This window comes from Platichthys flesus, chromosome 16, assembly GCF_949316205.1.
Source record: "Platichthys flesus chromosome 16, fPlaFle2.1, whole genome shotgun sequence".
NCBI lineage: Eukaryota > Metazoa > Chordata > Actinopteri > Pleuronectiformes > Pleuronectidae > Platichthys > Platichthys flesus.
In genome coordinates, this window is record NC_084960.1 from 11,605,184 (window position 1) to 11,631,327 (window position 26,144).

The 26,144-nt window shown below is 39.9% G+C and overlaps 2 protein-coding genes across 3 annotated transcripts; one reads left to right on the forward strand and one right to left on the reverse strand.

Moving 5' to 3' along the window:
- The first annotated feature begins 1,664 nt into the window (after positions 1-1,664).
- On the forward strand, positions 1,665-4,276 carry igfals (insulin-like growth factor binding protein, acid labile subunit). Its single transcript, XM_062407548.1, has 2 exons — positions 1,665-1,810; positions 1,946-4,276. The coding sequence occupies exon 2, from the start codon at positions 1,951-1,953 to the stop codon at positions 3,682-3,684; it is 1,734 nt and encodes a 577-aa protein (XP_062263532.1). The 5' UTR covers positions 1,665-1,810; positions 1,946-1,950; the 3' UTR covers positions 3,685-4,276.
- A 6,540-nt stretch (positions 4,277-10,816) lies between these two features.
- Positions 10,817-24,956, reverse strand: unkl (unk like zinc finger). 2 transcript variants are annotated; one of them, XM_062407374.1, is made up of 16 exons: positions 24,646-24,955; positions 23,836-24,045; positions 21,474-21,650; positions 20,944-21,077; positions 20,680-20,815; positions 20,472-20,589; positions 20,146-20,230; positions 19,880-20,046; positions 19,234-19,422; positions 18,420-18,470; positions 18,104-18,281; positions 17,929-18,018; positions 17,593-17,829; positions 17,287-17,474; positions 16,403-16,660; positions 10,817-16,232 (listed from the first exon to the last, which is right to left on the reverse strand). In XM_062407374.1, exons 1-16 carry the CDS (start codon positions 24,708-24,710, stop codon positions 16,077-16,079), a joined length of 2,439 nt encoding a protein of 812 aa, XP_062263358.1. In that variant the 5' UTR covers positions 24,711-24,955; the 3' UTR covers positions 10,817-16,076. The 2 variants fall into 2 exon arrangements, with proteins under 2 accessions (XP_062263358.1, XP_062263359.1); XM_062407375.1 differs by lacking the exon at positions 19,234-19,422 and having other exon boundaries at positions 24,646-24,956.
- Positions 24,957-26,144: the final 1,188 nt, after the last annotated feature.

Consider the following 26,144-nt stretch of genomic DNA (forward strand, 5'->3'; position numbering starts at 1 on the left):
ATTTGAGAAAATTATCCCTCCAGAAGCGAGGCACAGCCCAGTCAAGCATTTTCAGCCACAGCAGCCGGCTCTGCCACTTACTATTATGACTCCTCTCCTCCACTCAGGAAGGAACTGCACAGCAACTGACAAACCTCCAAACCTTTCGTGTCTGGTTGAGTGCCGGGGAATGAGCCAATTAGAGGTGTTTGTCAGGGGAGCAACAATCATGAAACAACTCACTAAGGCATCTATTCTGTAAGGCTTTTTTTTTTTTTTTTTTACAGAAACAACAGATAAAACTGGACTGTTGCTGAGTTTGTAAAATGATTCAATGCAAAAAATAAGGCGAAACTTCCTTTCATTGATGATAAGTGCAACTTATGTGCAGTTACCCAAGACATCCAGCAATGTGTGAACTACGGCTCCAAGTATCACCTGGCAAAAATGGACTCATTACATAATGTGCAAAAATATAAATGCCCACCTGCTTCTACTCTCTGCAGCACTGAACGGTTTCTTTTAGACGCGACATGCCAGCAGTGCCCTCTACTGGCGAGAAAACTAAAAACTTGAATTCAGGTCTCTTCAGTTGGCTCAGTTAATCTCAACTTCCCTCCGTATCAGTATCAACTGATATGTTATAATTACATAATAGGTATTTGACAGTGTGAAACAAATCAAAATATGTAATTAATAACTGTTATCTAAACTATGAAATTATAGTTCTTAGAATTAAATGAAGGTTGTGTACTCTGCTCCCTGAAAGTTAACCTATTTGCTTCAGAGCTGGATTACAATTGACCGACCAACAAACAGAGAACAAGTCCAGTATGATAAATTTTCTTCATACGGTTATAATTCCAGTGTTGGTAAGCTTATTAATTGAATTCATGTGCAAGCACAAAACGTTATCTGGTTTTGTTTGTCCTTTAGAGCATGGCCAGTTCATCATTGTCGAAAAAGGACCCAGATACCAAGAAAGGGTAAATAGAAAGTTAGTCATTACAATAATCGACCTCTGGAACTGGCCACATCCTGGACTGTAATAAGTGAATAAAACAGAAAGGACACTGATATATATTTTATAAGTATCTCACATAAAGAGGTCGTTATCATACACACCTGCATGCACTTTTTTTAAATATATTTAAAAATAATATGCTTATGACAAGGGTGTATGGAGGTGGGGAAATCGAAATTGAATGAGGTAGAATCTCCAGAAATGCCTTAAATGAAACCATTTCAATAAATAATCCTGTATTATAGGGTAACGGCATAAGTTCAGTCAAGGTGCACGGAGTTCATTTTATCTCGTTTCCGTTGTATCTCGGTCAAAAATCTACAGCTAATACACTCAGTGACAGGACCCTGGCTTAAGTAAACACCAAAGGCCACATAGATGTAATACCTCATTAGGTTAAAAATATTGTATATGTGAGATAGATACAAAATAAACAGGTTACATGCACACATAAAAGGAGATTTTACATAAGTAAAAATGTACATCGCACTATGTGGCAATAAAAGGTATTTTCTATATTTTACAGACTTGTGAATAAAAATATCAGGTCATAGATTTGACATTATCAAAGCTGATCTTAGTGAGTGCAAAGCTAATCATTGTCTAGCAATATGAGGAAACTTAGAAAAAAAACAACTATTGGTAACATAAAGCAAAATGGACATGAAAGGGTTAATTGTGCAAATTCAGTGGACCTGACTCAAAGGCTTGTCAGACTTCCCATTCGTATACAAACAATTGCACAAGGTTCAGTCATTCGGCATTTCACAGCCTGTCCACCTTAAATCAAGACCTCCCACACGAAAGGTAAGAAATTTCATATAAACCTCAAAGCATGAAAGCTTTTCCTTCAAAATACTGAAATTACGCAAATAACACTCAGTATTCTTTCATGCATTTCCTGATTATTCATATTTCAATATTTCTATTTTGTAACCACAGCTGGTATGCAAACCATTGTGCTGTTGGTGCTGTGGATACTGGGAATATCCCTGGTGTTGCCCGACCCAGATACAGCTGGAGAGACGGGGACTGAAGAGCCTATCCCATGTTCTAAGGGCTGCACCTGCCTGCACGATGACTACAGCTTTGAGCTCAACATGTACTGCAGCGCTCGGAACTTCACCCAAATCCCGTCTGACATGCCAACATCAACCCACTCTCTCTGGCTAGATGGCAACCTGTTCACCTCTCTCCCTGCAATGTCCTTTAAGGATCTTGCCAACCTGAACTTTCTGAATCTGCAGAGTGGCCAACTGGTAACACTTGACCCTCAGGCCTTCAAAGGGCTTAGGTCGCTAGCACACGTCCACCTTGAGCGAAATCTTCTACGCACGTTACCAGGTACACTCTTCCAGAATACACCTAACCTTGCATCACTCAGTCTGCACAACAACCAGCTTACTCGTATTGAAGAACGGCTGTTTTCGGGACTCTCACACATGTGGCTTCTCAACCTTGGGTGGAACTCGATAGCCGTCTTACCTGAGACAGCTTTCCAGGACCTGCAAGGTCTACGAGAACTTTTTCTGGCAGGGAACAGACTCGCTTACTTGCAGCCACAGCTCTTCCAGAACCTTGTTGAGCTTAAAGAGTTGGATCTCACTGGAAATTACATCAAGGTCATCAAAGCTAATGTGTTTGTTAAACTCACCAAACTGCAAAAGCTGTACCTGGCCCAAAATCACATTGTGACCGTGGTTCCTAGAGCATTTGCAGGCATGAAGTCGCTCAGATGGTTGGATCTGACAAACAACAGGCTGACTACTCTGCATGACGACACTTTCTTGGGCCTGCACAGTCTCCATGTGCTGCGTCTCTCCAACAACTCCTTAACTGGAATTAGGCCCCGGACTTTCCGTGACCTGCAGTACTTGGAGGAACTACGTCTCAGTTACAACAGGATCCGAGCCCTGGGGGAGAGGATCTTTGAAGGGCTTGGTCATCTGGAGGTCTTAGAGCTAGAACACAACCAGGTGCAGGAGGCCCAAGTTGGTAGTTTCACAGGCCTGTCTCATGTGGCTGTCATCAACCTGTCTGGAAGCTGCTTTCTCAGTCTGCCTGACCAAGTATTCAAGGGCCTTTCAAAGCTGCACAGCCTTCATCTGGACAAAGGCTGCCTAACAAGGATCACATCTCAAGCTTTCACTGGACTCTCTGGTCTGAGGAGGCTTTTCCTGCAGCATAACAACATCTCTGTGGTAGAACGCCATAGCTTTGTAGATCTTGTGGGCTTACTGGGACTGGACTTGAGTTTTAACAAATTGGAGGTCCTCACAACCAACACATTCTCCGGCCTCAAGAATATGGAGTACCTGTTGCTTTCCCACAACGACTGTCGACAGTTTCTGCAGAATGGCACAAAAGAGTTGCTTCCGAGGCTGCGCTACCTGGACTTGAGAGCCAACGCCTTGGCAGGCATGGTCCCCGAGTTCCCAGAGTGCATGGAAAAGCTTTTGCTGTCTGGAAACCGTTGGAAGTGTGACTGCAGCACCCTCCCGCTCAGAAACTACAGCCTGAGGAATCCACTGGTGATACCTCGGCAGGTGGAGACCCACGCAGAGGGTGAAGAGCCTGACACAACCATCACCATATACAACAACATTACATGCACCAGCCCACCACGTCTCGCTGGTCAGGACCTACGCGATATTGACAATGAATTCTACCAAAGCTGCTAAGCAGACACAGGCATGTTTAGAGAATTTGTTTATACACAGCACAGAATATAACAAAACTGCCAACCGTTATATTTTTAACAATAAAAATTCACTCAGCTTTTGATTTCAATACTGGAACTGTGGAAAAGGTTATTATTCAACATCTGTAGCCTTTATACATTTGATTCAGATTTGAAGATTGTAACAACAAATATTTGATTGGCTTCAGTCAGTTCTATGTGGATGTAATAAAAGGGAATGATTAATTGTGACATAATGTGATGACAGCTGGTGAAATGTCCCCTCTCTGCAGGATAATAAACATTTAATGGAACAAATCCACAACAAAAGCTTTGAGACAAATTGATTTACACTGAAATAAGACTGAAAACTGCAAAACGTTATGCAGAGATATAAAATATATATACATATAAATTTGATGCATGTTGAAGGTACTACTGCACATTTGTTCCTCAATAAAACACTTGATTCTCCATTCATGCCCTTTAACTCATACAACACCAGTTACATAACAATGTTAAAGTGTAATAATCATTGTGTCGCGTTGGTCATGTGCAATGTGGGCGAATAAAAAGCACTGCAACAGGAAAAACGACTGGAAAATAATCATTTGTGATGGAAACATCAGTGACTTCCAGTCAACCTATTTAGCAAGACTGATAAAAACAACCTGAAAATGCCATGTCACAAAATATTAAGTTTATAAGCGATGGAGCTATAACTCTCACTGTATTTCAATTATGTATGTGACTGGGAGGGAGAAAACGTGTCCACGAGCCAAAACATTACTAAGAATGTTTCATGTACACACAGTGAGCTTCCCCCAAAAATAAATGTTTACATCAAATACAGATGAATGAAAGTGGGATGGGAACGTGTGTGTCCACACACACCTGCAGACGGTAAGCAGCTAACGAGCTAGCACACTTTGTTTTGTGCTATTCAACCACTACCACAAAGTTCAAGTTGCGTTTATCAAGTCAGAACATGATTTACTGCACACTACACACTCCCTGTGCGGCCTGCTGAGCTCGTCCTACCTTGGACATGTGTCTCCACCATCTTACAGACAGTCACAGCAGAGTTTCTGTGGTCGCATCTTTGTTCGTCCGCTGTGCAGGTGTCAAACTTTTTTCACAGGGCTTTCGTCAGTTGCGATATTTCCGCCACCACTTGAAGGCAACATCGTAGACGCCGCTGCACCATAGAGCGCTGCACCCGGAAGCTCCCCTTTGCTAATGTAATCATAGATATTTCTATGATTGTAATGAGCGTCTATGGTAATGAGGGGATCTTAAACGGTGACGTCACACGAAATACTCGTTTTTTCATTTACTCCTATTATTTTTAGTGCTATAAGCAGTAGTAAAAGTATTAAAATGTACTTAAATATTTGTACTCATGCTGCTATTTTCCAGAGCTGTTGGCTGATTGTTGTCTTAAATTGTCAACAGAGCTCTTAACAATTTTTTACTAATGGAAAAGTGTATATGTTGCTGTCATTTAATGTAAGACATTAAAAAGAAGCTGCTATTCTCTTCATCCTCATCTCAGTACAAACCCATCAGTTTCCAGCAGCTCACCACTGGGGGACCCACACCTCGGTGGGCTCCCGCTCAGGGTCAACACCGGGTCACGCTCTGGACTGGTCATCATCACCAGAGACACCCAGGGTTCTTGGACCAAACACACTGATTAAAATATGTGTAATATAGCAATACAAATGGTGGGTGCACTGGATGGATGCACTAAATTGCTAATAATAGATTGATAATAGTGATCATATATTTCCTGCAGACAGAATAATGTGTGGAAGAAGTTATTTGTTGCAGCAGAGTTGTAGGTGAGCCCCCAGGAATGTACCAAACTCTGTATTGACTTGCGTTGCCCTGATCCTTCAATAAAACCAACAAGTACATCCCCAAATCTTTGATCAGAGTCCAAGTCAGCAGCCAAACACAACACTGAAGCACCACCTGCAGAGAAACCCAACCTGAACGTCCACGCCGGATCACAGATGAGATAAATGCAAGTACATCCCGCATTAGACACATTTGTCATGCTATTTGGTTTCATTTCTCATTTTATTTTTGTTTTGTTGTTTCTTTGCTTACAGGCATCAGACTCACAGGAACGTGGAGATGAATCAAAATGGGAATGAATATCCCAATAGATAAGTAGATCCACCGGAGTCAGTGCGAGGAAATGAAGCAGAGGAATTGAGGGAGAAGCCACCTCAGGCCTGAGAGTCTGCATTTGTCATGACTCACAACAGAGGGACAAACAATCTGCCCCCAGTTCAGTCTGAGTCCAGAGGAGCAAAGTTCGATCGTTTTTTTGTGTAATCTTGCCCGCAAACAAACAGACAAACACATTCAAACAGAGCATCTAAATTTCCCTATCATACACATAAGGTCATGTATGTATATATAAACTGCCAGCACAGCCGTCAGGGGCACATTCCCAGGGAGACTGGGATCAAACTGCCGACCTCCTGGTTGGTCGAAGACCCCCTCTACCTCAACATGTCATAAGCGGAAGCTGGAGCACATGGGTCCTTCTCTGGGTTGCGGCCTTCAGCAGCTGTGGATAGAGGATGGGCCGGTTAAGCATGTTTTTTGCTTTTGCTCGTCACTGTTACACATCACGGCACCAATGGTGTTGTTTCTGTGTGTTTTGTAGAGGATGGACATTCCACGCATCACCTTTCTCTAGCCACGTAAGAAGGTTCCTCTCTGAGACCTCACTCACCTGAGCTCCAGAGCAGGACCAACAAGCCTACTCGTCAGCCCAGGCACGTGCACAGACATTTTGGGGGGCAGGTGCTCAAAACAAAAAAAAGGGCACCTATCGCAAAAATTATTTATGAAATTAAACAGTAAATAAAAAACAGTAGGATATTTTCTAATTATATATTTATTTTTATTAATAAACTGACTCAAATTTTCAAATTTAATAAATAAATGAATAACAGGCAAAAACAGACAAAACAAAACCATATTGTCTAACCAAATAATATGTTAAATAATCAAAAAATATTCTAACTTAAAAATTATCAAAAGAATAAAATAAAGGATCTTCACAGGAACATCCTCCTTGGTGCCATCTCTTGGAAGATTTGTATTACTTCACTGTGATTTATTTCAATGTCTTGCTCAATGGCAAGCAGGAGAGGGTCGGTGGTTCTTTCTTCCCCACAGAGACTCCTGAACCTGTTCTTTATTATCTTCAGTTTTGAATGGAACTTTCCACAGAAGCTGTTGTCACTGGCAGTGTTGCATAGATCCTTACCATCTTGACAAGTGTTGGAAAGATGAGCTGACCAGTGTTCTCCTCCACAATGGCAAGGATTTCTTTCAGGTTCTTCGAGGGAAAGCTGGAGTGGAACACCTTTAGCTCTGTCTTTAGCTGGTCCTCATTTTCCTCATAGAAGTTGCAAATAACATGGACAGCTTCTTCTGCCTCTGGGTTTGGGGTGCTTGTCCAGTTGGCACACACTGTTAGAGAGTGGAAGGACCGTATGATTGTGCCAGTTGGACTTGATGCTCCCCTGGAATCTCCTGTTGAGGTATCAATAAATGTGTAGTAAACATTCCACCTGTAGTATGACTCCAGAGTCAGTCTCATCACTCACTTGGGATATAGTTGTGCTGTCTTGGAAATGCACTGGTACTTTCTGTTTCCTCTCCTGACCAGGCACAACAATAGGTGAATTACACCATCAATTAGCTTGTAGGCTGTGGAGTGGTCCAGGCTTTCTTGTTGCAGAGCGTTTGATGCAAGAGCAGTGACTTCAAATGCTGGGGTGGTGATTTCCATGCAGAGGATGAATGGGAAGTTAATCGCATTTTGGTACATTTTTGAATCCTCTAGCGCCAGGTCACATGGATTTCTTTTACAGATCTGATTGAGGAGCATCATTAAAGCTTCCAGATTTCTCTGAAGGGCCATCAGTGCTTGTTTCCTACAAGCCCAACGGGTATCTGACAGCCTTGTGAGCTCCACAATGTGTCCCTCTGGATGCAGTGACTGCTGCAATCTAACAAAAGCAGCACAGCGCTTTGAGTAGCCACTGCAAAAGGCATACAGCTTCTCCACGAGGTTGAAGAAGGTCACAAAGTGCTTATTTGACTTTGAGGCTTCCACCAGGACCAAGTTCAGGCAGTGTGCTTTGCAGTGCACATAGAGGGCCTTCTATGAGCACCGCGGAGCATGTCGGGGCGAAATTCTCACAAGAAGTCAAATAAATGCCCCGTCAGATATCAAAACACATTTGGGGGGAATTGATGACAGAGAGAATAATTTTCATTCTTAAATATTGATGGATGAAGAAAAACATTGGGCTCCAGCAGAAGGGCAATTTTCTCATTCAGAGCAAAAGGGCTGGTGTTTGAGCACCACTAGGGGTCTATTTGTGCATGTGACTGCGTCAGCCATCCACCTGCCTTCTCCTAAAAGTACGATTCATTTATTTCGAAGGCCTTCAGGATATAGATAGGACATTTGGTAACGGTGCAGGATTTTACTGGCAGACGGTGAAAACTCAGCAGTGCGACCACACAGGAGGTCGGCTAGTTGCCCTTCAGAAGTTTACTTTTCAGGAGCAGTTTACTCAATAAAATAATGTTAAATGTATATTTGTTGTTGGTATTTGCTCTGGGAGGCAGTGGCTACAGGTTACTGTGTGACAGCATTGGTAGAATATATTAAACACACAACTTCATAAAATCACTCTTCGGCCCAACTGGTCTGGTGTGTGAGTTCTGGAGCCAAATCGGGCCCAGAACCTTTGTCAGCGTCTGAGAGAATTGGAGCTGCCAACCCACCTGTCTTGGCCCTCGCTGTTTCGGGGACCTACTTACCTACTCATCGTTGAAGGATTTGACAAGTTCCTCAGACTTTCTGCTCCTAAGAAAAAAACAATCCAGCTACTGTAAGAACTCTCCACTCCAGAAGTCGAGAACCTCCACTCATCTACTGCCTCTCAAAGTGCACAGGGAGCTCTGCATGTGGTTTTCAGGAAGAGTTTGAGGAGGAAGAGCACAGAGTCACCACAACAAGGGTCTGAAAAGGTTTGTTTATTAAAATGTTCAAATCCTTGAAGTCAATCAGTGACCTTATATTTTTGACCATATAACATTCTCAGATTTCCATGTGGTTTCAGCTACATCCGCTCAACATCTATGGGTTGTCCTGTAGACCTGTACCGTTCTACATATTGTTAGTTAGATCTTTGAGTACACTGCCAAATCCTCCCCGTCAAAGGCGTCGATACCTCATGAAGCAAGTGGTGACCCTGAGTGGGAAGAATCTGGGCCAAGGCCGACCGTCCTACTCTGTAGGCTGACAGGAGGGTGGCTGAAGTTCAATGATATTGTCCTCTCCTGGGTTTTTGGAGCAGGAGGCGGCAGCAAACAAACAAATAACACCATCGGATAAACACAGCAGCAGTCGCAGCTTGAAAAATTATGAAATTAATGAATTCATTATTTTTACGACAATTCTCTAAACTCATGTTTAAATGGTTTAAATATGTTTTTCAGCTGACATTCTCAGTGATGTAGGATTAACGCTGCTTGGCTTGAAGTGGCTGCCCACACCAACTCGATTTCAGGCCCACAGGAGTCATTACGAGGCGGGAGAAAGCTCTGCCTCAGGAGCCACAACAATCTGATGGCCTCTCCTGCTCTTAGACAGATGGATGCTTATGCCTTACTGCAAAAACTAGATTACCCCAGTAACCTGAGCGCCCTGATGTCACCGACACCTGAAGTGGCCTAACAACAAGCCTCCCCCTTCTTCTTTGACTTGCCAAATACAAAGTCAAATCTCTTTAGGGATGCTCCAGTATTTTGGAGTGTTTCTGCTTGTGAGGAAAGCATGAGGAGATCATATCTTCTTCTCTACAGACCATGGGACACATGCTCACTCCTGATGTTCCATCACCAAAACTTCAGCAAAAAAGAAAAAATACTTCCGTCATATTTATAAGAACCGCAAATAGAAACTACTGGAAATACTACAAAGCACATCATCATCATCATTTTAATTTTGTATATTGTAATTGGCCAGATAAATCACTGCTAATGTTTACTTTGGTTCATTGCATAACTTAAAATATCCAAATGAAAAAAGACATGGAGGTCCATGTGGTGAACCTGTGCTCGGGCCCATCACTGGCTCTCAGGCTGCAGGACTCATCCCTCTCTGCATCGGCAAAGTCAGAGAATCTGCACCATATCAGAAAGCGACTGAGGATGAAGAAGACTTTCCAGATGAGCTCTATGCCCCTGTCAATCAGACAGCAGCAGGTGCTTGTCCAACTACAGGCAAGTAGACCTACACATCACTCTACATAAAGTGATTGGCTACAACAGACAGACATACTGTGTTTTAGTCTTTGTCTCTTCTTTCAGATACTCAACATTGTTCAGACCTTTAGCCTCTGAGCAGACCTGCACACTGGCCCCTGTCGCCGACTTGAAGCTCTTTCACCTTCAAATCCGTCAGGAACAAATGGACATTTGGACTATTTGTCTACAGACTTTTGATGAAGAACAATGCAGTGAGCTCTGCAGACCCAGGCCCTCTATTTGGATGCACTAGTGGAGGCCCACAATCACAGGAGTCTACATCTTCCTGAATGCTGCACTATAATGTCAAAGCATTGGACACTGCATGGTTCAATCATTTATTAAAGCAAAATGCGTAACTCTAAATCATTTAATCATTTATTGGGACCTTGGATGTTGAAATATGACTCAATTCCAGATAACCTTTGTAAACACTGCAATAAACAAATGTCCTGTTTTGCTGGTCCATTGGTACCAGGATCCCTGATACGCGGCTCTATTTGGCAGACGACCTGATACCCTTAAATGCCCCCCACTGCTGAAAGTGCAATCCCAGCTGGAGATGCAGAAGCTGCTGCTGAGCTCAGGCTGCCATCTGGTGGCAGGGAGGATGAACGTATGGTCTCGGAGAATACTTTTTCACAAACAGTTTTTTTTTTTGCAATCCAATAAGTTTTTCTTCCTCCAGATCTGGTGTCGACTTGACCCAAGGCACAGGCCTATTTTTTTCATTACATTTTTGCTGAAGTTGCGCTCTTAGACAAAAAGTATTCACACACTTTGGATGAAAAATTATTTTAATTCTCAAGATGATAAAAATAATTCTGTGAACTCTGTAAACCATTGCATAACTGTAGTGTAACAAGTGAACAAGGGTTGACAAACTAGTTATACACTACAGAAATTATGCAGTACACAATCCTCAATGTAGAAAATGAAAACAAAATCTAGTATTCTAAGACTTGCACCAATTTGTGTGTCACAACACAAAAGAATATCAATATACCAACAGAATAATGTTGATGATTATCAGAGAATTTCCAACATATCCATTAAACTTGTCACAAAATAAGGGAGTTATTTCTTAATCTATCTATAAATAATGTCTAAACTCACTGACATTGATAAATCCATGAAATGCAGTTTCCTCAGATCTAACACATTTTCTATTCAATCGCTGTATTACCCTGAGAAAAATACATTTCTGTCCTTATATTTCCTCATTACGCTGACAAATAGAAACTTGAAAACTTGCATCTGTTTTAGTTCTAATAAATTTTATTGAATAGCAGTTCACAACTAGATGCTACATCATAAAGATTTAACTGCGCTCCATAATATCCAGTGACCCATTCATTGAATATCTAATTTAGAACATTACATTCAATCTTTCAGGGCTTCAAAAGTTAAAATAAAATTTCTAATGACATTTGCTGAAGCTTATGGAACAGCTGGTTCCACATTCAGATCATTTAGTATTTTACTTAATTTGAACAGTTCATACATCATAATCATATACATGTACAAGATTGCATAAATCTTTAGGCTCCATTTTCATTATATTAAAATCAAAAAGACGACACAACAACTAACAATAATGCAAAATAGTTTAAACTATTCCAATGCAGAGCATAATGATACATCTTTTACAGTTCATTTACAAGATTCTTCCTATTTGGTGCTTTTTCCTCACAGTTGAGTTTTTGGGGCCAATTAACGAATTGAGATCAAAACTGTGACTTCGGTGAGAAGGTTTTTATTTGTTTTATTGGTATGGCAAAAACAGACTGAGAGAGACAATTATCAGTCAATTAAAGTGGCCCGAATGCCAAAGATCACTTAGCATCACATTGTGGTCCACAAAATGTTGTAAGGCACTGGAATTTTGATTCTAATTCAACACATTTATATTGAATGCCTCAGATATATTATTTTGATACCAAACAACATTGTGTAATTATTAAAAAGGCACAGATGTACTTCAAAGTGTAATTGGTCCGTTAGACATAAATTTAACGAATCTGAAATATGGACAGAAATGTAAGCTGTGCTTACCAATGTTTTTTTTTAGAAAACTTGAATTAGGGTAAGTAGACCACTAGAGATAAAGGGCTAGAAAACAAGTTACCATCATAACAACTGAGTTTAAATTATGTCTGTATCTGCCATTGATTCTTGCCACAAGAAAATAGATATTTTGGACCACTTCTTTCAGAAATGGAGAACAAAGGGTCAGCTAAAAAGAAAGCACCTTACAGTCAGGCCCATCATAACAGCATATAATGCATAAATGTCCAATTTCCAAAAGTGATCGAGATCATCTACTTAAGCGAAGTCAACAAACAAAATGAACTTCAAAACAGTACTGTTGTGAAGTTTGTATGGCCACTTCAGAAGCAGAAATGTCATTCACCTTTGACATTCCTTCAAAGGTTAAACCGACACAGGATCCTGGTTAAGGTCAGCATGTGCGAGCCACGATTGCACATATCTGCCATAAATGTCAAAGTATACCTAACACAAACTCAAATGAAAAAAAGAGATTTTGTGAGGATCTGACCCATGCATTTTTGTTCTAATGTGTATCAACACACTATGGCTAACTTTAGAGAGAAAAAAAGACGCCATTAATTACTGTTAATGAACCACATATCCATTTAAGGTACTAGGTGATCACTTATTAAAAAGAGAACAAAATACAATTTTAGGTTTCTAACTGAAATAAAAGTAATGATGAAATGTAGTACAAAAGAAATAATGAAAGTACAGGTCTTTGGTAAAACTGCAAAAATTGGGCTTGAGTCCATTAATGTTAGAAGAAAAACCCATTGCCATAGTCCAAGAGGATATTATGTCATACTGACTGAAATATTAAAGTAAAAATCAATCTAAAACAGAATTCCTGCCAAACGAATTACTGGACTTTTTCTTGTTTTCATCTGCATAACATCATTAAGATCTTTCTAATACCTTAGCTACTATTTTGAATGCTGTTCAAGGGTAATTTTTCTCTTTAGAATATCTCACAAAAATGCACCAACTTTCAAACAAATGAAAGAAAAAAAGGGGGCAATCTACAGTAGTAGAGGTCTTTGACATCAGTCTGTGACATGTCATTTACAAAAGTACTGAAACTTTGATTTAAATGGAATTTACAAATGAACAATTCAATCAAATAAAGGATAAGTCAAGTTAAATGCAGTAGACAGATTATTTCATATTTCTGAAATCTGACCTGTGGATGCACAATAACATTCAAACATCTAAATGTGTCACTAGAAGTTACATTGATACATTTTCCAGTAGCAGCGAAGCTTGCAGAAGTTATTAAGCCTTTACTACACAAAAAATAAGTCAATACAAATATTCTGGCAGTGACACAGTACAAACTTCTTTTTCTTTTTTTGTAGCTGGTTAATATATCGCATAACATGCAATACCAGAAGTGTTTAGCCTGCCTTTTATGCTGAACTATTATAATGAAAATGCTGAAATATCATAAACTTTCTTGATATTTTTCCTCTGAGTTGCTTAATTGTCATTTATGTGGATGTAAACAATGCATTATCCCATATTTTTCTAAGTAGCAAAAGGTGTACCTGGAAATAAATGTTTCTCTATTGAATTTAAAGCAAGAATAAAAAGATTTTTTTTTAAACACAGTAGAAGGTCATTTCAATTAGAGGAACCTAAGCATGAATCCTAAGCAAAAATCTAACTGACAAGTTGACTACAGAATACTTCATTCGCTGCAGAAATATTACAATTAAACTAACTAAAGTTACCTAACTGTTTAAAAAGCTTCTTTTATATATATGTTGATATACAAATCCACATGTTCTATGTTTGCATACCCCCAAACGTTAAAACCTAATTTCCAAAGAATGAAGCTGCACCGAAAGAGCACCACGACTGAGGAATGAGTGTGTGGGTGGTCGGACGATAGAGGGGAGTTTGATCTCTAAGGGTGAAGTCAGGACACAGGCACTGACTACATTTGTTTTCAATTATCTTCTGCAGAAATACTTGATGGGAATTGACAATTACACTGGCATATTTGGATATATATTTATATATTGTATAAATATATATGTGTGTGTGCGTGTATATATATATACATATACACACATGTCAACACTTCTGCTAAGTTAAACAAGACACATTTTGTAGAAACCTTCGCACAAGCTTCAACTAGTTGCGTTTGCTTTGAAAACTCTATACACATCCTTTTCAACTAAGGCAAGGCACTTTAGAGTTAGAGGCCGATATGTTCTAGACAAAGTCAAGAGGCTAGATTCCTACTAAAAAAAGAAATCACCATTTCAGGATTTAAGCAAATACAATACATGCTTCTCTAGTGGCCAGGCTATATAAATCTCTACAAAACAAAACTAACTGATTGAATAACAGCCTTAACATGGAGCATGTGCCTTACTGATATTAGAGCTGCTGGTTATGCCTAAAATGCATTTTAAATTTGCACTTATTTGATTGAAATTTTATAAATCTAACTATGAAAGTAGAAACTATTTAAGTACTTTTTTCTATGAAATCTTAATATGTAGAACCATGCCATGATTTAACAATAGGAAACATTAAATATTAAAGTTATGTTTCACAGTACACACAGACATTGCTTCAGACATTAGCTTATATAGAAAAAACGTATAAAACTGAAAAAAAGAAAGAATACAAAGAATACCTACAAAGCAGCTTAAAGCAAAAATTCTACATACCCTTTAATAAATGTCCCAGGTCAACAAAGTGCTTTAATAAGAAATCAAACTTCTTCAGAAAAGTTGGTCAAAAAAAGGATTCTTGACTGTTGCATTAAGTGTTAAAGGAAAAATTGGGGGTTTAACAAAACGTGGCTTTACTTAAAGAGGAATACTGCAAAGTTACAACACCCAGGTTTAGTTGTTTCCTTCGTTTGATTTACTGACGCCGATTTATAGACAGGTATTTGTTCAACACTAATAACATTTTACAAATCTGCAAATTAGGTCTATATTGTTGGACAAAGAGTACATTGAATACAAGAATATAAGTGAGCTAATTCCCTAGAGCATTGAGCGTTTAAACTTGTGCTCTCTGATACAATGACCTTGATCAATGCCCTATTTCACAATTACCGGTTCTAGAAGCTCCCTGCTCAAGAAATGGTGCAAATACAAATTGTTTTCTTATAATGCAAGGCAAATTGGACTATAAAAATATACGGTTTCTGAATTGAGTATGAGTCACATTCCTCTTTAATTAAAGAAAAAAAATTAGCTCTGAGTTTTTGCTCATTTTATGATAAACATCACCACAGTAGTTAGCAAGTGAACTAACGATTTCCTTGCATTTGAGCGTCCCAAACTGAAACAGCACTACTTATTATGGTTTTAGTGATTGTTTTTTTTTTAGATCCAGACTGAATTATAATTTGTCCAGCAAACTCTGCTATATCCATTTCACATGTTTTCCTTCCTTCACATACACAAGTACATAATTACTGAAACCTTTTATTGGTTTCATACACATTTCCACAGGATTTTCTGTAAAAGTTCTTAAGTGCATTAATGATCGATTAAAAGCGAGACATGTGGTCACTCATTATTGCCTTTGTGTATTCAACTTTTACGTTTATTGGTCCTGATGGCATTTTATGTATTTGTAATTTTGAATGGAGGTCTGCGACTGCCCTCTGTTTGCCCTAAATATCTTTATAGCACAATACGAAGCAAATTATATATGATTTGAGATTTATGTCCTCTCAAAAGTCAGAATCATGACTGAAGAATTAAGAAAGGGCCCTTTAAATTGAGTGCATGCTGTCTGGTTGTCACATAAAATGAGCAAAAGGTGCAATGATTGAAGTCCCTGGACATAATCTGACTTCTAATTCCATTTGTTTTGTCATTAAAACATAATTTTGTTCCAAATTAATTGATCACTGTATGAAACAGACATAACTATTTAGAAAGTGTACTTAATATCTATTAGTAGTTTTTCAAAAGGGCTAATTCTTTAAATAGTACCTTATGTTATTATACATCACCACTTCAATATCTTTGTTCTACAGTAGGGACATTCTGTTTTACTAGGTGCACAGTTCTCACATAGCACATAATGTTGGCAAGGCTGCAGAACAATGCAACGATCATGCTTTTGGCAAACTATACATTTCTTTGACTGAAGCTGATATATAACCTGTTGGGGGAGAAAAGAACGAATATCAGCTGCAACTTAAGGAAAACACAGTTCATGCAGACCTTTAAAATTCGCATGCTCGATGGCAAAAACCTAGCTCTGGATGACGGTTTGAGAAAACTGTGGTGATGCTACAAATGAAATGCTGAGTATGATCTATTCTTTCTTACCCCGTCTATAAGGTCTAGGTCATTACGCAGCTGAGTCTGGATGGAGTGAAGCTTTGACAAGGAGAGCTTGTCCAGCTCTCCGTAGCTACGCAGAAGAGGTGTTCCCGGGGTGCGACAGAGCACGTCAAAGTCCCTGTGGAGTTCTTTCAACTTGCACTCGGTTTCCTCCCATTTCTGTTCTGACATCTGCCGCTCTGCCTCGGCCGTCTTCGCTTGTTCCTTTGCTTCGCGAGCTTCTGTCTGACACGCCTCACAGGCCTGGAAGAAAGAGAAGTCTTGTGATTTGCTAAATTAAATCATTATGAAAAGTGAATACAAATTAGATACACTATGGCATGTCTTGCAACAAGCATTCATTTATAGAGGCCCATTTTCAATGGTTAAAAAAAACACTGACACCAACTAACATTTTGCCTTTGTCTGCAAAGGCCATGGATTAAATCAGCATTCTTTCCAGCATCAAATGACTGCAGTTAACACAGGTTTGTAATCAGCCCTGGCTCCGATCAGCAGTGGTGGAAACATAACACCTGTGTGAACATGCCAACTTCTTCTTCTTTATTTTGGTAGTATAGATGCCAACCCTGCACATATTCCTGTGAAACAGTATGACGTGCATTAAACCTCTGGATGTATGCATGTAAATAAGCATGAATGTTTTTTAAATATTTATCACTTAATAAAGTAATTTTCTACATCTGGAACAGGGATTTCTTCATATCATGCAAGACAGCAAGGTTTCTGACCCTTTGGTTTGTGTGCATTTGTGATGGCAAACATGAGAAAACAAAAAGACAAAGGCCTCTACTGGCAATGAGAAAATAGTCATCTGCTTTTTCCTTTTAATATCCATCAACTATGGAGTAAAGAGGTAGTACACTCACTTGTTTGACCTGCACCCAGGCCTCCTCCCATTGTTTGATCTTCCTCTTGGCCTCGTCTAGATCTCTGAAAAGGCGGGCCAGATCAGCGCCGCTGGTTATGGAGGGGAGGCTGCTGAAAACTGGAGACGGACTCGGCGAAAAGCTGCCACTGACGAAGTCCCAAATGTTGCTAGCTCCTCCATTTAAGCCTAGGTGAGTAATAAGTTGAAATAACAAGACAAAAAGTTAGTGTGTTACTTAAGAACAATTTCATTTAGTGCAGTTTCCTTGTCACTTGGAGCCAGATGTCTGATGCTATCAGCTTACCCAAAGAGTTCTGGGAGGAGGAGGTGGGTGTTCCCAGGAGGCCAAGCTCTTGTTTGGCTAACATGTTGGAAGGTTGATTGTGCTGTGACACTGCAGCTGACAGGAGGGACTGAGATAGGGACTGGGAGAGGGAGCTCATCGGGGAGGTGGAGAGCGATGACGAGGAATTGAAAGAGGACGATCGAGCCAGCGAGCCGGGAATGTTAACGGGAGCTGAACCAACGAGCATTCTGTGACCTGTGGGGGAAAAACAAGATGCTTTCAAAATAAGATGAGATTGTTTGTTTTGGAATGGTTAAGCAACTGGTAGTGCTTCAATGAGCTACGGGTCCTTACTTGCCAACCCAATACTGTGGTCTTGCTCCTCAAACTCCTTATCAAGAGATGCAACATTGATGTCACAAAAATTGAGGTCGAGAGCAGATCCTGATGGAAAACCAAACACATTCCAATGACCACCAGAAACAGTGGTAGCTCGACCAGTTTAACTTTGGTTTTGCGTGTGACTAACCTATGACAGACTCCACCGTGTTGCTCCCTGGGTAGAAAGGAGTGGCTTTTGCATTCATTGTTGATAAGGTGGTGGGTGAAGAACTGTCTGATCCAATACTAGAGGCCAGGCTGGATGTTATACTGGAGGTAAAGCTCGATGCCAAAGGGTTTACCGCAGAGAATACAGTGTTCTGTATCTAAAGGCGGAGCAAAGCAGGCATTTGTTGTTAATTACAGTTGAGGGTTTCAAACTAAATAAAAAAACTATATTAAAAATGGAACATCACTATCATCACTATATATCATCTATCCACACAAAAAGAAAACAAACCAACCTGTTTTTCTTGGTCCAGGAATCTTTGATCCATCTGCCCCTTGTTCTTAATCTAAAGAAGGATCAAATGACAATGAAACAGCACATTTCAGTGACAGGAATCTAAGTTCAACAACGAAACAGTTAAAAACACTTTAAGGCATTTTCACTTTCCAACACGGAGCTAACTGTGACTTGGTGAAAGAACCGGTTTTCAGTAGTTCTTGTTATTGTGATAATTAGTGTTCAAAACATTTTACTATGAGTGGGTGGCATCCTTCTGTTAGTACGACATCAGGAGGCACATGAAACCTAGACTAAGAGGAATTTTCACTACGAAGCAACAAACACTCCTGTGTGTGAAGTGTGAAAATATTTTAAGGCAGGCCGATTGTGCTGCTCAGATAGAAAACATGGAACACAGATTATAAATATATTCTTTAGGGCTTTTCAAGTCAAGTCACTTTGGTATTAACTACTAAATACTTTATAAATCCTTCGGGCCTTCAGTGATTCCTGTAGATGCATATTTCAACAACTCTCACAAAGTGAATGATCTCACCACCACAGTCATCAAACCAATTGTGATAATAACGAAATATAAATACACTCTATGAAGTGTTTCGCACAATAAATTGGCATTGGTTTACAGAGATTATATAATATAACACATGAAATGACAAAACAAATAAAATCAATTAAATGACTGAAAGTGATGACATGACAAATAATGATTGAGAAGTGAATAAAAATAGTGACTTCAAACAATTAGTGTAAGGCCCTATGCTGTCACTGTGTTGCATTGGTTCTAAAGCTGAAAAGAGCAGTCCGTGTACCTGATCCTCACGTTCAAAGCCCGGAGCTCTGGGATAGTTAGACGTCAGAGATGAGACACTGGATGTGGTGGACTCTGAGCATAAACTACTATTAGTGAAGGATTTGGGCCTGCTGAAGGATCCCACTGGGGATATCAAACTGTCGCTTCCTGAGCCTGGCTTTACAGTTGAGCTATTAGAACATGAAACCTGAGAAAGACAAAAATGCACATGATCTTAATAAAACGATGGTCAAAACAATAAACCAAAAATATGAATGGGCAATGAAGGTGATTGCTGCTATGAGAGACATGAGAATATATTAGTTTGATAACTAAGATATATATAACTGATGAACTCTGTATTAACTGAGTATTCCTCTGAAATATAGCTTTCAAAAAGAAATTGCCTCTGATTTGTAAAGTAATGTGGTAATGCAATGTTAAACAATACAAGAAATGGTAATGACAAAAAAGATTATAAAACTACGTGCCAACCAAACGGTGAGACTGTGGTAAATAACAACATTTTGTGATGTGAAAGGTTGGTTTGCATCAGCTGAATTGTTATCAAGCTGGTTTCTGTTTTAAAAGTTTCCTCTCGTCAAAGCGATTCGGATAAATGACCGATTGAAGAACATCTGTAACAATAGAGAAAGAAAACATACACTTCCTAGTTGTCCGTTGCTACTGGTTGCGCTGGTGGTGGAGTTTCCTCCACTGTTCCACTCACTGATTGGACACTCTGAATACTGCTGCGAACCCAGCTGGGACTGTGAACCCGACTGTATCGCTGTTAGCAATGAACTCATGGTCTCCTCTGTGGAGGGAATTCCTGGAAGGATTTTAAAAAGATGAATATCAAACTTTAGTTCTGTAACAAACCAGGTTTGTATAAATTATATCTTCTCAAACTCGAAATGCTTTCACTTACTTTCTACATGTGCAAATGCACAAAATGGTCCCCGGGGACAGTATCCAGTTTGTCGCATATCATTGCATTTGGTAGATTTGTAGATCTTACAGAAAGACAAACAAATCACAAGACATGGGGAGACAAGGTTAAAATTCCTGCCATGGGCTACGAGAGTAAAGCTGCATTGTCATTAGCAGCCAACACAATAAAACCTCAAATAAAAGGATTAAATTATTTAACAAAAACCCAAATGAAATACTCATAAATACTGAAATGTCAACAATAGCGAAGGTGATTGTGATTTTTACTACTGCTTAATTTGACGGGAGGGAAAATACACTCACCTCAGGGTGAAATTGCTGTTCTGTGCGAGAGTGACAATACTGACAACTGTCTCCACTGTCACACTTTGAGGGCTCTCCCCATTCATCACCATGTTTCACGTTTGGGCAAGGGGTTGACCTGTTGGTTACACACAGGACCAGAGCTCTTACAGCTGTTTCATAACGTAATACCAAGTCTTATTTTAACGCAAACTGAATAACATTTTACCTATATTTGAACTTTCGTGGATTTCGTCTTCGATCTCTACTGTTGTGGTAGTGGGGGCAAGCATAGCCTTGTCTGCATAGTCTTGGGGGCTTAGTACACTGATCTGTTTTGTAATTGGCTAAAACAAAGTTGGTATCTGCAAAAAGAGAGAAAGAAGTAACACGGAACAAAGTGTTGAAGTCATTTTTCGATGTTTAGATCTTTATAATGTTTAGGGGTTTGTTTGGTAATGAATGAGACAATAATTTAGGAAGAGCTTCTCACCTTGCCACCGAGGGTCTTCGGTCAGAGTTTTCTCAATCATAGCTTGGCTGGCTAATACACCAGGCTGCAAATCAGGAATACCTTCCCCGGATCCCAACTGTCCATTTTGAAGGGCTTCTTGTGCTTGAATCTCCCTATGCACAGGATAAATAAAGTTATTTGAATCACTTGTTTAGCATAAACAAAAACAAGAAAGAGAGAGATTGGTGCCTTTACGTTTTGATGACTAGCCTCTATAAGAGCACTAATCAAAACCCAATTCGATGATAAAACTGCAGTATTTCATCAAATGTTTGTCGTATCTAAATCTCAAAATAGTAAATTATAAAAATTCAAAGCACAATACAAAAACAAGTGGCACTGGACCATTACACAGGTGATTTACATTTTTTTGAAAATGCATTTAGCTGCAATCCAGGTATTGTATTTACATTATTTCAAAATTGGCTGATTAGTTCGATCCATCTTGAGGCTTCTGAGTGAATAACTTTGGGAAGGGGGAAGAGGCGACTATTTGCTGTGTGTGTCACCTGATATCATAGACTGGAGGTCGGAGATCATGTGGCCCGTGAGCGAAAGCACAGTGGAGGCCATTCTTCACACAGTGCCCCCGAGCATCTGTCTCATGGATACAAGTGCCTGTCTTGTAATAGCGTAGATGGTACTTGCGCTCTGTGTCACCAGTGGTCCGGTGTAAATAAGGACAGCTGAGGAAGCAAGGAAACAACATATTTAGAATGACATAGAATGAGGTGATGTTAGATATATTCTCATATATATATATATATATATATATATATATATATATATATATATATATATATATATATATATATATATATATATATATATATATATACACACATACATACATACATACACACATACAGACAGGAAAACAGGGCTACGACATTAAAGACCTGCTCCAGACATTTTGTAATGAGCCTGAAAGGATTATAAATTGCAATAAAAGCACATAATTCTTAGCGACAGACATTTTTAAATCAGGCATATTATTCCATTGTAAATACAAGGCTGAGACGCCAGCAATGCCTCGAGAACTGTATCACCAATAAGGCTTTTGAATAAAGCAAATTTTCTTTTCTTGAGTAGCAACAGTTGCTATAGCAACTGATAAGGTCATACAGAAATAGCTTCCATTGGCAGAGGAGGAATCATAAGGACTGTTATTTCTTTTTTTATTTCTATGTGGGGGCAAAATTTAACGCTGAACCATTTTAATCCAGAAATCACACAGAGGGGCAACTATCTTTATATACTACCTGCTCAGAATTATAAGGGCAATAACCCAGCCTTCGCTTTTTAAGATTCACAAGGTCTCTGTACCAAGAGACAGTTAATCAATACTTATGAAAATGCTTGCAACAAGCTTTTCACAAAATATGATTCTCCTCGGATGACAGAGTTGAAAAGATGCTGTGCACAAAGTTATGGAGACTGTCTGGGCTCATGTAAGAGACAAATAAAAGCATATAATTTTGAACTGCCATTTTTTTTTCAAATATGAAGCGCTTGGAAATCGTTGTATCATGACACATGCTGCCATTAACCGAAAATAACTGCAGCAATCATGCATCGAACGCTGGAGGGCCGATCCAACCTGATCAGTAGCCGATCTGTAAGACATTATGGATGCAGTCTGGCCAAATAAAGGGTGAGTTTAGTCAGGCATGTTGAAGTGGATGCAGACTCTACAGAGAATGTAATATATGTGCTGCCAAAATCTGCTGTAACAATCCACTTCAGGCAGGAGAACTGAGAGGTAAATACTGCTTCCCCTGCAACGACCAATCAAATCCTATTCTCCTGTGTGAATAGATTGTAAAATAATCAAATCACTCTTGAGCATGCACAGAAATACACAGTTTGTGGGCACTTTTTAATAACAGCTCCTGCAACAAATTGATAACAAGTCTGGCAGTTTATATTATAACCTGAGCTAATGTGTCGAGCTGCAACAACTAGTTGACCGTCGGATGAAAAGTACGTCTGTTTCGATAATCATATACTAGTTCTCGTTATATTAAAGTAATATTACAAATTATAAATTATATAATTATAAATATAATTATATCTTTAAACTGAGAATTTAAATGGTGATGCATATGAGGTGATATTAAACTGAACATTTTGGGGTATAACATGGCAATTTTATCACCCCAAGACAAATACAAAATCTAGAATATATTAGGATTAATACCCATTTAAGCTAAAATGACACATTTGCCAAGGCCCGACATTCCACTTTTGAAACTTCATATAAATTCCCTTAATCAGATTCTTTACTCGAATCAGCAACAAATTTATATATAAGAGTCCTTTAAGCATGTCTGATCTTTTAAAAAATCTAGACCAATGAATTATTCTCTAAGAAATAAAAATAATATTTACCCAATTCTCATTCACAATCTGCCTAATAGTTTTAGGGTAAAGCTGCTCACTACCAAACAAAAGCTGATGAAAAGATAACCTCCTTGGGTGAAGCATAAATTAGTCTGTTGTTGCCGGACCAAACCTGTGTGTGTTACTGTTGCCTCAAAAAGAAATTGAAGAAAGTTTGTATCTAATAATATTAAAAACATCATAATAACAATACAGGGTTTCTCTGTGCCCTGCAAACTTTATCTACGCGGCAGATGGTCCTTGGCCTCATACATTACTGAACATAGTAGTGCAACACTTTCACCACATGTCAAACTCGCTACACAAAGAAACCAGAGGTCAGAGGTCAAGGCCATTTCAGGTCAGTGAGGAGAGAAACATCTTGAACAGCTAAAGCCTCCTAATGGGCTGCGTCAGTATCTTACGTGTGTGCATTTGCAGGTTTCATGATGCGGACACTGACACCACCGACACTGGGGGGGCACTTACTCGTCTCCATCCGGACAGATGCCTGTGGTCTCGTCGTATTTGGTGCAGTACACGTCGGGGCTGTAGTTGAACGTCCCGTCTCTCCTCCGGATGGGTCGCCTCCGCCGCTGGTTGAGAAAATGCCAGTGAAAGCACGTGAAGGGTCGGTGCTGCGTGCACTTGTGCTGGAGGAACAAGGGGCACTGCTCCGTCCGGAACTCTTTCAAGTATCTGAAACAGACGGGGGGGGAACACGTAGCGTGAGGATCCGTCAGCTCGGCGGTATACACAGAGAAAAGTTCAGGGCTGCTGTTTTCCTTGGTTCGCTAACGTTAAGAACGCTATTCAGAGAGAGCGCTGCGCAAGAATCCCGCGTAGTGCTGCTGTTGTGTCCGTGAGCGTACGTGTGTTTGTGTGCGTAGCGAGGGGGGGGGGACTCAAAAATCAGGCCGAGCTCTTCACAGGCGGACTGGTTAGCGAGTTCCTAGCTAATGGGGTAGCAGCAGCAGCAACAGCAACAGCAGCAGCAGCGGCGGCGCGAGTTGACGGTGCAGCGCCCACAACAAACCCGCAACTCGGTGAAAACACGTTTCCGGTACCGAGTGGCGGCTCGCAGTGGCAGCGGGGCGACGCGCTGCGGCGGTCCAGCGCGCAGTGTGTGTCCGACGTGTGACGGGAGGCAGCCACAAAGCCAGCAAAAGCTCCATGTTGTCAACGCACGCACGAGAGTTGAGGAACGCGGCGGAGGCGAGCGCGCGGCTGCACGCGACGAGCAGTGCGGTTTGCTTTGTGCCCCGATCCCCCACGCTCTGCGGCGGCGGCTCCACTCACGTATAGTGCGAAGGCTTCTCGGTCTGGGGAGACGCGTTGGCCGCCGTTTTCGAAACCGACGGCATTTTCAGTCAAAACAATGGACTGCGCATGCGCCCCGGGATCTGTTGCTCGCGTGCGTGCACGTCCGCCCCGCACGCCAACGGGACGCAGAACTCCCGAGCAGAGCCGCAAGGGGCGCTGCTGGGGGGAGTTGTTTTTTTTCTTTCCTGCGGCTCGGCGTTCCTCAACTCTCGTACACGCACCCTCTCACCTTTGTCTTCCCCTCACTGAACTAAAACCTTTTTTATAAAAAACATTTGAGACATTACAAATAAAAATACCGAGGTTATGGGTCCACATGCATATCTAACAGTTTTTCCATATTCTCCTTTTTGGTTGTGGATGTATTCTGTGTTCTGTACATCCCATTCTATATTTCAATATTTAATTCAAAATACAAGAAATACAGGTCTTGACCTTTGATGTAAGGTGCCATGAGATAATATATATTAGGATTTGGGGCCGAATTGAACGACTGCTACTTATGCCAACATTACCTGTCTGTCTATCTATCTACCTATCTATCTGCACACAAAAAAAGTATTACATAAAGTATATGTAATACATATATATGTAAGTATAAAGTATACAAATCAAATGACTCATTTTTGAATACGATGTAAAATAAAGTTTGTTTGGTTTTGATCTTTTCATACAAAGTTTTTATTTACAAAAACAATACTTAAATTATCTTACCTGAGCTTCAATTTGTCAAATAAAAGGACTCACAACCAGAGGAGCAATAACATACGATCAACATATGATCAACAAAAGGCTGGCAGTTATGAAAAACCTCACCAGCTGCATTAGAAGACAATTAGAACTTTAAATTTTAAATACACAGGTTCAACAGCAACTTGAATTATCAGTGACATAACTTAGGATCTTTTAAGTCGATTCAATTGTAACATACAGTATATATTTATGCCAACATACAATACAATAAATACTTTTTGTGATGAATGTCTTCCTTTTGTTTTATACCCTCAAACACCTACAATTTAAAAGGGTCTATAGGTTTTATGTTTTGGAGTCATCAACCCCCCCTCACATGTTGCATCCTAATTAAGAAAGCGAGTATCTGTGTGTAAATGTGACTTTGTTTAGCTCTGTGAATATCACAGTAAAAGCTAATGAAGGTGAGGGAACGTGTGGGGGTGGGGGTGGTGTGAAAAGGCCTCATGTGGCTTCTCCATGTGAGGCTCTTACAGGTGGTCATGTTCACTTCTAGTTCTAAACCTGGCGACAGGTGTCTGCTAAATGTATCTGCCGTTGTCAGTCATATCACATATATGATATAATATAATATGATGCATTGTAGAGTTAGTGATACAATACTTTTTATAGGTTTTGGAGGTCCCTTTTGTTTTTCTTTGTCCTTTTCCAAATTGGACTGATACACGCATCTGTGTTAACCAGTATTTCATTTTTATTCAAATTGCCTTAATATCCAAATT

Excerpts from the sequence above, each read along its gene's own strand:
- igfals (XM_062407548.1), top strand. The coding sequence starts at position 1,951 with ATGCAAACCATTGTGCTGTTGGTGCTGTGGATACTGGGAATATCCCTG.
- unkl (XM_062407374.1), bottom strand. The coding sequence starts at position 24,710 with ATGCCGTCGGTTTCGAAAACGGCGGCCAACGCGTCTCCCCAGACCGAG. Across the intron at positions 21,651-23,835 it reads ATCTGTCCGGATGGAGACGA|CTGTCCTTATTTACACCGGA; the intron begins GTAAGTGCCCCC and ends TTGCTTCCTCAG. Across the intron at positions 20,231-20,471 it reads AACAGCAATTTCACCCTGAG|ATCTACAAATCTACCAAATG; the intron begins GTGAGTGTATTT and ends TCTTTCTGTAAG.